This window comes from Jaculus jaculus, chromosome 13 (assembly GCF_020740685.1).
Source record: "Jaculus jaculus isolate mJacJac1 chromosome 13, mJacJac1.mat.Y.cur, whole genome shotgun sequence".
NCBI classification, from domain to species: domain Eukaryota; kingdom Metazoa; phylum Chordata; class Mammalia; order Rodentia; family Dipodidae; genus Jaculus; species Jaculus jaculus.
The window spans coordinates 47,514,713-47,527,344 of NC_059114.1; the positions used below are offsets into that span (position 1 = coordinate 47,514,713).

The 12,632-nt window shown below is 39.2% G+C and overlaps 1 protein-coding gene across 1 annotated transcript in view; it reads right to left on the minus strand.

The window, feature by feature from the left end:
* Ctnna1 (catenin alpha 1) overlaps window positions 1–12,632 on the minus strand; it is a 191,732-nt gene that overhangs the window by 20,998 nt on the left and 158,102 nt on the right. The window contains exon 10 of the mRNA XM_045132282.1: window positions 2,687–2,779. Within this exon, the coding sequence (XP_044988217.1) occupies window positions 2,687–2,779 (93 nt within the window). The remainder of the gene's footprint in view (window positions 1–2,686; window positions 2,780–12,632) is intronic.

The following is a 12,632-nucleotide window of genomic DNA, read 5'->3' on the forward strand; positions in this document are numbered from 1 at the left end:
CAGATTTCAATCTAAAGATATACAGAGTATGCCTAGCTGGAGTGCCTGAAGTGTGCTGTGCTATGTGGCTTTTGGCTTGTGCTTCTCTCTCTCTGCTTGGTCCTGTGAAGGCAGGCCAGCTTCTTCTGCCATTGTGGAATTCCCCCTGGATCTGTAAGTTTCAATAAATATCCCTTCCTCTGTAACTGTCCTTGGTCTGGAAGTTCATCTCAGCAAACCTGAATCTGTCTGCTATACCCTAATTCAACTGGACTCAAAGCTGGATACAACAAGGGAACAAACATTAAATCCAGTCATCTTCTCTATGGTAGTTTATATGTAAAATGTCCCCTTATAGCCCCAATAGGCCTCAGCCAGTGGAACCCTGCTAGGGGAAGTATGTCATTAGGGGTGGGCTTTGGGATTCTATAATCCTGCCATTGCAAGCTAACTCACACTTGCTGTTTCATCCCTTCAGTGTTCCTTTCCCTGCCTTGGTGAAACCACCCCTTTAAACTAAGCTGAAATAAAGCTTTCCTTCCCTAAACTGCCTCAAGCCAGGTGTTTTGTCCCAGCAACTAGAATAGCTGCTATACTCCACCTTTCCAGTCTAAATTCTAAATGAGTGATTGTTTCAAACCTTCCCCTCATTCCTAGGAACAAATCTGTTAGTATCTTTGCAGCATGAATCATACAGTCTAGATACAGCTTACCAAAGAAATTGACTGATTCCTCTTTCAAAAGTTTCAATTTGTTACCAACTGTTTAAAACAATGAGCCTGACGGACAAGTGCATTGCTGCCATATCTTTCAAAATAATGAGGATCTGACAATAACTAGTTGGAGTAGAATCACAGCTTTCTCACTGAAAAATAATCGCCCATGTTGCCTAGTTTGTACTTGTTATTACTGAACCTGCCATGCATGTATTCGTGAACAAGGGCTGGAATCACTGAGAGGTAATATGAAGAATAATTGTGTCGAGAAAAGATTTGTTAATTCAGGACATATAACTAATACCAATTGTGGTTTGGGCACTGTCTAAAGTTCATTCCTTCTGAAAGCCAGTTTCTTAAGATGTATGAACTAGCAAAGGGAGAAATGAGGTTTTCTGAGGGCAAACTCAACCTTGTACACTAGGGTCTGGTCACACATGATTAACGTACACCAGTAATTTCATTAGGAACTACTAGACCCTCCATGTAACTTTTTTCCCCAAGGCTTTAAGATCACTTATATACTCTTGGTTAGGTCTCATCAGTGTTCTGTCACTATAGAAATGTGGAAGTATTGTCCCTTTCAAGCTCTCAAAGTTAAACGGGAACTAAAGGCTTTTAACAGAGTACTGGTAAGATAAATGGCAAGCAAAGGAAAAATAGTCTTAGAAATCTACTCAAAATGGTCGTCCATGAACTTGTAGAGGTGTTGAATAAATCTGCTGCACAAGGTTTAATCTGCACAGCAGTCAATCACTGGGAGGTCTCCTGACTCAATGAAAGCAGAAGAAATGTTTATCAAATGATAGGAATTCACATCTGGCCCATGATGCTCATTCTAAAACATAGAGGTCTTGAGTACCAGGGCACATTTACACAAAAAAGCTGAAGTAAAGGTGTTACTCTGTTGTTTGTTTCTCTATTGTTTTTCAAGGTAGGTTTTCACTTTATCCCTGGTCGACACACCCTGCTTGTATTATAAGAATGGTTGCAGCTGTAACATAGAAACTTCATTCCTGTGACTTCTATTCTATCATTTCAGTTCTTCTGCTTACTTAAGCATTTTGTCTACAACCACTGCCAAGTGGCAGGACATGCAGAGAGAAGTTAATGTAAGCCCTCAAGTATGCCTCAATCACTCTACCTGGAAAAGTAAAAAGTTTTCTGACAAAACACCACTTATGCTGTTTAGAAATCACTGAGTCGCACAGGCTTAACCTCAACTAACCACCTGTCTTTCAACCTGTCATAAATGAGACAAATTCTTGAGCTTTTACTTTTGTAACTGTATAAATTAATAACAACTGTATTACATGGCTTCTTTATGACATTTCAGCCAAGCACCTGAAAGGTATATGATGTGATGGGGTGTTTATGTAGCCTAGTCAGTCCTTAAATTGTGATGCTCCTGCCTTAGTCTCTCAAGTACTAGGACTATAGATGTGTGACAATATTCAAGAGACTAACTCCTGAATGTGGTTTCCTCAATCAAAATCCCAAATGCCAGTTATCCAGATAGATTTCAGGTAGATAGCTTTTAAGGATCCGTGGGAATGATTATAGCTGCAGACTGCCAGATACTGCATATGCTTCCAGTTCTCCTCTTTGAAGGTGACACCCCTCAGTTTCCAGCAAAAGATGACACTATGCAATTCTTTTTTGGTTTGTTTTCTTTTCTTTGAAGTAGAGTCTCACCCTAGCCCAGGATAACCTCAAACTCATGGCAATCTGTCCACCTCTGCTGGGATTAAAGACGTGCTCCACCATGCCTAGCCGATACTATGCATTTTTAATGAAAGGTAAGGAGGCAGTGGCATGTGAAGCCAAAAGAAAAAAACTTTTCCAAAGTATGGACTCTTAATCAGTGATCTAGTCCCAAGATTTCTATTTAAAATTGTTAGGGAAAAAAAAAACCCTAACATAATAAATTTCATGTCCATTCTACTAAAATCTGATTTTATGATACTGTTAGCTTCCTGGCTATGCTTTACCTGAGGACAGAGGGCTTCTAGCTGGCTTGCAGACATTCGGACAAGTTTGACACCTTCTTCATTGTTTGAGATGGAACAGGCCAAGTTGGCAACCTGTAAGAGGGAACAAAAAAAAAAATAATAATATTTGAGTATTTTTCTCTTTTGACTGCTAAGGAAGACAGACATATAACTACCTCTTAGCCTTTACCTTCCCAGAACAAATGACAAACAAAAATGGCTTTACTTATTGCAGGCTGATTATCTGCTATGAGGATGTATTTTTAGACAGTACCTTCCAAACAACACGGCCTTCACAATACACATCACATTGTGGATTGGCAGCAGAGCCGGCAGCTCACAAGCTTTGAAGAGGATTTAACCTGCCTAAACAGTAACTTCAGAAAGAGGCTCTTTGGTACAGGCAAAAGTGTAAGAAAAGCTGAGGAACCAAGGGAGGAACTGTTGCTATTCACAAATAACAAATTTTGCAGCTGTTCTTTAAGAAAGGAAATGAAAATTCTAAATTCTCAATTGACAGGTACACACAAATGCTTTATTGTAAGCCAAGATGAGTTTTGTTTCAACACAAATCAATTTTTCAAATTAAAAAAAGCACAGAGATAACATCAAGCAGGCTGGAGAGGTGGATCAGTGGTTAAGGCACTGGCCTGTAGAGTCTAAGGACCCAGGTTTAATTGCTAATACCTATGTAAAGCCAGATGCACAAAATGGTGCAAGCATCTGGAATTTGTCTGCAGTGGCTAGAGGTCCTGGTGCACCCTCTTTGTCTGCCCCTTTTTTGTTGTTGATCGTTTGATTTTCAAGGTAGGGTCTCACTCTCTAGCTCAGGCTGTCCTGGTATTCACTATGTAGTCTCAGATTGGCCTTTAACTCAGTGATCCACCTACTTCTGCCTCTGAGTGCTGGGATTAAAGGTGTGTGCCACCATGCCTGGCTCAAAAATAAGTATTACAAAAATGTTGAAAGCTGATTTGGTGGTAAGGCTGAAATGACTGAATTCCTTATGTCATTTATGTTCTATTTCCTGATACAAATCACAAAAAAAAAAAAAAAAAAGGTCATGGAAGACTTGTTCTTTATTTTAAAATGTTTCTGATGTACATTGAAGCAGTAATGCTCTATTTCAGAAGGCCTGGGAGGAGGACGCAGCGCCTGTCACTGACTGTCTTCCACAGATGAATGAGCTTCAGTACACCCTCCAGGGACAGACAAGGCTACTCACTTCTAACAATGACAAATGTTCAAATGCAACATCTCAACCATTATTCTGGGTGGCTAGCCTCTTATACCAGTGCCATGACTGGCTACAGTGAAAGGAGGTGGTGAAGGGAAGGCCTTTCTAAATACCTCTTTCAGAGGAAAACTAGGACTCTAGAAATTTGGAAGAGTTAATACTTAAGACTTAAAGAAAGAGTCTGGTGGTGGTGCACACCTTTAATCCCAGCACTTGGGAGGCAGATGTAGGAGGATCGCTGTGAGTTCAAGGCCACCCTGAGACTACATAATGAATTCCACGTCAGCCTGGGCTAGAGTGAAACCCTGCCTTGAAAACCAAAGAGTCTGGATTCTAAAGTCTGAGCCAGAAGTGATGGTGCATATTGGTAATTAAATTTGTCTGAAATCAATGGATCTGATGATGCAGGTTTATAATCCCAGAACTGAGTAGGCTGAGGCAGAAGGAAAGGTCATGAGTTCAAGGACAGCCTATGTCAACATTTTAAAAATGTGGAAAATAGGGATAGGGACGTAGCTCAACAGGAAAGGGCTTGCCTAACGTGTGACACCATGGATTCTATCTAGAGTATGAAGAAGAGGAGGGAACCCCAAGAAAACAAGTCTGAATAAGAAACACATTGAGGTCTGGAGAGATGGCTTAGTGGTTAAGACTTTTGCATGCAAAGCCAAAGGACCCAGGTTCGATTCCCCAGGACCCACGGTAGCCAGATGCACAAGGAGGGGCACACCTCTGGAGTTCATCTGCAGTGGCTGGAAGCCCTGGAGTGCCCATTCTCTCTCTCTCCCCACCTCCCTGTTTCTCCGTGAATTAAACACATAAATAAAAATATTTAAAAGAAATACATTAAGCACCTCCACAGGAAACCTGATAAGAGCAGAAACTTTCTAGAGCAAGGAACAGTTTCTCTAGATTTGTTCTGAAAATTACTTTATCTACTACTACAATTACTTGTGCATTAGCAACTTAAAAAAATTTATTTATTTATTTATTTGAGAGCGACAGACGGGAGGGAGAGAAAGAGGGAGGGAGGGAGGGAGAGAGAGAGGGAGAGAGAGAGAGAGAGAGAGAGAGAATGGGTGCACCAGGGCTTCCAGCCACTGCAAACGAACTCTAGACGCATGCGTCCCTTTGTGCATCTGGCTAACGTGGGTCCTGGGGAATGGAGCCTGGAACTGGGGTCCTTAGGCTTCACAGGCAAGCGCTTATCCACTAAGCCATTTCTACAGCCCTATTAGCAATTTTTATGTCTCTGATTGCTGCTACAAATGATTTGACCACTAGCTTTGCAATCACTGAGCACTGCTTGCTGATTTCTACCTCTCATGAAGTATGGACTGTAGAAAAGAAGAGTTCAGAAAACTTGCAAACCTCTGACAAAGAAAATCTGCCTTGCTAGTTTAAGAAGTACCCAGAGCTGACTTCTCGTTAAGATTGCGGCATAGGAACCATGCCAAAGCAGCATACGGGAGAAAAAGCCAAAGAAAACTCAGCAAATTACACACTTTTACTAAAAGTGAGGTGTATGAGAAATTGAAATGACAGCAGAGAAGTAGGAGAGTCCCAGAGCATCCAGACCCCACACAGGCAGGCCGAAGTAGGTCCGTCAGCGGTACCCCAGCTCCAGCAGCAGAAGTGGCAGTGGAAGCCCCAGCTCTGGCTCGGACAGCAACAGCAGCGTCTTCAGCGACCAGCAACAGCGGCGGCAGCAGCGGCTTCAGCAGTGGCAGTGGTGGACCCAGCAGCAGCTTCAGTAGCAGCAGCAGAGGTTCCAGCAGCAGGGATGCCCATCTGCAGGGCCACAGTTGCCAAGCTTGGTTTGCCCCGCAGGAAAAGCCAGTGCCCAGCTCCAGAAAACAGAAGAGCGGTCCAGCAACCCAGCCAGCCTACTTGACTGAGACCAAAAAGGTAACTGGGATTGCACCAGGGAAGGGCCTCACTTGGTCACAAGCTGACTTGAAACCCTCAACAGACCAGAAATCTTAACCTCTTTGTTGACAGAGGATCTGGTTGTTATAACACCTACTCTTGCATAAATACTGGGTGCTGTTGTTGATTGAATGTGTACAGTGTTTAGTTAAATTTTAGAACCTACCTGTATTTTGTTCTACTCAGCCTACTTGAATACTCCCATAGCAGGAAAACTCAACCCCTAGGAACACTTTTCTAGACACTCTGAGAGTCTTAAGAGCCATACCTAGCATCTTAATCTCCTACACTGAAGATCTATAACATCAGATCAATTAATACAGCTAAGAATGCCCAGCAAATTAGAAAATCCAAACACTAACTTAATCCAAGATGCAAAAATATATACATTATAACACAAGAAACACCAAAAATCAAGACAATATAAATCCACCAAAAAGTATTAAAGCATCAGAGATGACATCCAGTGAGAACAAGTTGGAGGAAATGCCTGAGGAAGATTTCAGAAGAATGACTGTAAATATTCAAAGAAGTCAAAGAACAAATCAAAGGAATCAAAGAAGATGCAGGACACCAATTTAATGAAATAAAGAAGGCAATACAAGACATAAATAAGGAAATAGAGATATAAAGAAAAACCAGTCAGAATTACTAGCACACAGTTAATGAAATAAAAAACTCTATAGAAAATCTCACCAGTAGAATGGATGAAGGAAAGGACAGAATATCTAAGCTAGAAGACCAGGTGGCAGATCTAATACAGGCCAACAAAGAGAAAGACAAACTAATAGAAAAGTATGAATGGGAATTTCAAGATATTCGGGACACTATGAAAAGATCAAATATAAGAATTCAGGGCATACTAGAAGGAGAAGAATCTCACTCCAAAGGCATAGTAGGCGTCCTCAACAAAATGCTAGAAGAAAACTTACCCCAAATTGGGAAAGAGGTGCCAATGCAGATACAGAAAGCTTTTAGAACACCAGTCAGACAAAACCTGGAAAGAACTTCTCCTCGCCACATTTTAATCAAACTACCAAACACACAATCCAAAGAAAAAATATCAAAAGCAGTCAGAGAGAAAAATCAAGTTACCTACAAAGGCAAGCCCTTCAGGATTACAGCAAATTACTCAACACAAACTTTAAAAGCCAGAAGGGCTTGGAGTGATGAATTCCAAATTCTGAAAGATAACAACTGTCAACCAAGGTTACTTTATCCTGAAAACCTATCCTTTCAAATAGACAGAGAAATAAGGACATTCCATGACAAAAGTAAGATAAAGGAGTATTTGAAGGCAAAACCAGCTCTACAGAAAATACTTGAAAGAATCTTCCATGCTGAAGAAAGGGAAAAGCACACATATAAAGAACCTGGAAAAAACAAGCAATACTCAAATACTGATTAACACAAGAGAGCAACGGCAGAACCGGAACCACAAAAAAAAAAAAAAAAAAAAAAAGGCAAACATAAATACACACTTTTCAATAATATCACTTAGTATCAATGGCCTCAATGCCCCAACCAAAAGACATAGGTTTGCGGCCTGGGTTAAAAAGCAGGATCCTACAATTTGTTGTCTCCAAGAAACTCACCTTTCTATAAAGGATGGACATTATCTTAGGGTGAAAGGTTGGAAAACGGTGTTTCAAGCAAATGGGCCTAGAAAGCAAGCAGGGGTTGCTATCCTAATATCTGACAAAGTAGACTTCAGTCCAATGTTACTCAAGAAAGATAAGGAAGGTCACTTTATATTGATTAAGGGCACACTCCAACAGCAGGACATTACAATCCTAAACATATATGCACCTAACATGGGGGCACCTAAATTCATCAAACACACACTATTGGAACTAAGGTCACAGATAACACCAAACACAGTGGTAGTGGGGACTTCAACAACCCACTTTCATCAGTGGACAGGTCATCCCAAGAAAAAATAAACAGAGAGGCATCTGGACTAAATGAGGACATAGAAGGAATGGACCTAACAGATAGATACAGGGCATTTCATCCAAATGCTGCAGAATATACTTTATTTTCAGCAGCACATGGAACATTCTCTAATTTTATTTATTTATTTATTTATTTATTTGAGAGCGACAGACACAGAGAGAAAGACAGATAGAGGGAGAGAGAGAGAATGGGCGCGCCAGGGCTTCTAGCCTCTGCAAACGAACTCCAGACGCGTGCGCCCCCTTGTGCATCTGGCTAAAGTGGGACCTGGGGAACCGAGCCTCGAACCGGGGATCTTAGGCTTCACAGGCAAGCGCTTAACCGCTAAGCCATCTCTCCAGCCCGGAACATTCTCTAAAATAGACCATATGTTAGGACACAGAGCAAATCTTAACAAACACAGGAAAATTGAAATAATTCCTTGCATTCTATCTGACCACAATGGAATCAAACTACAAATCAATAGCAAGAAAAGCTATAGATCATACACAAAATCATGGAAACTAAACAATATATTACTAAATGATGAATGGGTCAATTAAGAAATAAAGAAGGAAATCAAAAAATTCAGAGAGTCAAATGATAATGAGAACCAACATACCAAAATTTCTGGGACACAATGAAGGCAGTTCTAAGAGATAAATTTATAGCTTTAAGTGCCAATATTAAGAAATTAGAAAGGTCACAAGTAAACAACCTAATGCTTCACCTTAAAGCCTTGGAAAAAGAAGAACAAGGCAAACCAAAAATCAGTATATGGGAAGATGTAATAAAGATTAGGGCAGAAATTAATGAAATAGAAACAAAACAATCCAAAGAATTAATGAAACAAAGAGTTGGTTCTTTGAAAGGATAAATAAGATTGATAAACCTTTAGCAAATCTGACCAAAAGAAAGAAAGAAGAGACACAAAATAATAAAATTAGAGATGAAAAAGGTAACATCACAACAGATGTCAGAGAAATTCAAAAAATCATACTATAAAAGCATATACTCCATAAGGTATGAAAATCTGAAAGAAATGGATGAGTTCCTTGATTTATATGACCTATCTAAATTAAATCAAGATGAGATTAATCACTTAAATAGACCTATAACAAGCATGGAGATCCGAACAGTTATCAAAAATCTCCCAACTAAAAAAAGCCCAGGCCCACATGGATTCACTGCTGAATTTTACCAGACCTTCAAGGAAGAGCTAACACCATTGCTTCTTAAGCTTTTCCAGGAAACAGAAAAAGAAGGAATTCTACCAAACTCCTTTTATGAAGCCAGCATCATCCTGATACCAAAACCAGGCAAAGATAGAACAACAACAACAAAAAAATTACAGACCAATCTCCCTCATGAACATAGATGCAAAAATTCTCAACAAAATATTGGCCAACAGAATACAAGAATATATCAGAAAGATCATTCACCCTGACCAAGTAGGCTTTATCCCAGAGATGCAGGGATGGTTCAACATACGAAAATCTATAAATGTAATACATCATATAAATGGATTGAAGGACAAAAAAAATCACATGATCATCTCTTTGACTCAGAGAAAGCGTTTGACTAAATCCAACATCCCTTCATCATGAAAGTCCTACAGAGACTGGGAATAGAAGGAACATATCTCAATATAATAAAGGCTATTTATGACAAGCCTACAATATTACTAAATGGGGAAAAACTGGAAGCTTTTCAACTAAAATCAGGAACAAGACAAGGGTGTCCACTGTCCCCACTGTTATTTAATATAGTTCTGGAAGTCTTAGCCATAGCAATAAGGCTAGCAACACACATAAAAGGGATACAAATTGGAAAGAAAGAGGTCAAGTTATCATTATTTGCAGATGACATGATTCTATATATAAAGGACCCTAAAGACTCTACTAGCAAGCTGTTAGAGCTGATCAAAACCTACAGCCACATAGCACGATACAAAATAAATACACAGAAATCAGTAGCCTTCATATATGCTAACAACAAACACAAAGAGGATGAAATCAGAGAATCGCTCCCATTCACAATTGCATCCAAAAAAATAAAGTACCTTGGAATAAACCTAACCAAAGAAGTAAAGAATCTCTACAATGAGAACTTTAAAACACTCAAGTGAGAAATTGCAGAAGACACTAGAAAGTGGAGAAACATCCCTTGTTCCTGGATTGGAAGAATCTATATTGTGAAAATGGCAATCTTACCAAAAGCAATCTACACATTTAATGTAATCCCCATCAAAATTAAAAGGGCATTCTTCGTGGAAATAGAAAAAAAACAATGCAAAAATTCATTTGGAATCACAAAAAACCTCGAATATCTAAAATAATACTGAGCAACAAAAATAAGGCTGGTGGTATCACCATACCTGATTTTTTTTTGTTTCTATTTTATTTTATTATTTTTTTTAATTTTTATTAACATTTTCCATGATTATAAAATATATCCCATGGTAATTCCCTCCCTCCCCACCCCCACACTTTCCCATTTGAAATTCCATTCTCCATCATATTACCTCCCCATTACAATCATTGTAATTACATATATACAATAACAACCTATTAAGTATCCTCCTCCCTTCCTTTCTCCACCCTTTATGTCTCCTTTTCAACTTACTGGCCTCTGCTACTAAGTATTTTCATTCTCACGCAGAAGCCCAGTCATCTGTAGCTAGGATCCACATATGAGAGAGAACATGTGGCGCTTGGCTTTCTGGGCCTGGGTTACCTGACTTAGTATAATACTTTCCAGGTCCATCCATTTTTCTGCAAATTTCATAACTTCATTTTTCTTTACCGCTGAGTAGAACTCCATTGTATAAATGAACCACATCTTCATTATCCACTCATGTGTTGAGGGACATCTAGGCTGGTTCCATTTCCCAGCTATTATAAATTGAGCAGCAATAAACATGGTTGAGCATGTACTTCTAAGGAAATGAGATGAGTCCTTTGGATATATGCCTAGGAGTGCTATAGCTGGGTCATATGGTAGATCAATCTCTAGCTGTTTTAGGAACCTCCAACACTGTTTTCCACAATGGCTGGACCAGATTGCATTCCCACCAGCAGTGCAGAAGGGTTCCTTTTTTTCCACATCCCCGCCAACATTTATGATCATTTGTTTTCATGATGGTGGCCAATCTGACAAGAGTGAGATGGAATCTCAATGTAGTTTTAATCTGCATTTCCCTGATGACTAGTGACGTAGAACATTTTTTTAGATGCTTATATGCCATTCGTATTTCTTCCTTTGAGAACTCTCTATTTAGCTCCATAGCCCATTTTTTGATTGGCTTGTTTGATTCCTTATCATTTAACTTTTTGAGTTCTTTGTATATCCTAGATATTAATCCTCTATCAGATATATAGCTGGCGAAGATTTTTTCCCATTCTGTAGGTTGCCTCATTGCTTTTTTCACTGTGTCCTTTGTGGTGCAAAATCTTTGTAATTTCATGAGGTCCCAGTGGTTAATCTGTGGTTTTATTGCCTGAGCAATTGGGGTTGTATTCAGAAAGTCTTTGCCAAGACCAATATGTTGAAGGGTTTCCCCTACTTTTTCCTCTAGCAGTTTCAAAGTTTCCGGTCTGATGTTAAGGTCTTTAATCCATTTGGACTTAATTCTTGTGCATGGCGAGAGAGAAGAATCTATTTTCATCCTTCTGCAGATATTTATCCAGTTTTCAAAACACCATTTGCTAAAGAGGCTATCTCTTCTCCAATGAGTATTTTGGGCATTTTTATCGATTATCAGGTGGCTATAGCTACTTGGGCTTACATCTGGGTCCTCTATTCTGTTCCACTGATCTACATGTCTGTTTTTGTGCCAGTACCATGCTGTTTTTGTTACTATGGCTCTGTAGTATAGGTTAAAATCAGGTATGGTGATACCACCAGCCTCTTTTTTGTTGCTCAGTATTATTTTAGATATTCGAGGTTTTTTGTGATTCCAAATGAATTTTTGGATTGTTTTTTCTATTTCCATGAAGAAAGCCTTTGGAATTTTGATAGGGATTGCATTAAATGTGTAGATTGCTTTAGGTAATATTGCCATTTTCACGATATTGATTCTTCCAATCCAGGAACAAGGGATGTTTCTCCACTTTCTAGTGTCTTCTGCAATTTCTCGCTTGAGTGTTTTAAAGTTCTCATTGTATAGATTCTTTACTTCCTTGGTTAGGTTTATTCCAAGGTATTTTATTTTTTTTTGATGCAATTGTGAATGGGAGTAATTCTCTGATTTCATCCTCTGTGTGTTTGTTTTTAGCATATATGAAGGCTACTGATTTCTGTGTATTTATTTTGTATCCTGCTACATTGCTGTAGGTTTTGATCAGCTCTAACAGCTTGCTAGTAGAGTCTTTAGGGTCCTTTATGTATAGAATCATGTCATCTGCAAATAATGATAACTTGATTTCTTCCTTTCCAATTTGTATCCCTTTTATGTGTGTCTCTTGCCTTATTGCTATGGCTAAGACTTCCAAAACTATATTAAATAGAAGTGGGGACAGTGGACACCCTTGTCTTGTTCCTGATTTTAGTGGAACAGCTTCCAGTTTTTCCCCATTTAGTAATATGTTGGCTGCATACCTGATTTTAACTACACTACAGAGACACAGTAACAAAAACAGTGTGGTACTGGCACAAAAGCAGACATGTAGATCAATGGAACAGAATAGAGGACCCAGATGTAAGCTATATCCACCTGATATTTGATAAAAATGCCAAAAATACTCATTGGAGAAAAGACAGTCTCTTCAGCAAATGGTGTTGGGAAAACTGGGTATGTATCTGTAGAAGGATGAAAATAGATTCTTCTCTTTCTCCATGCAGAAG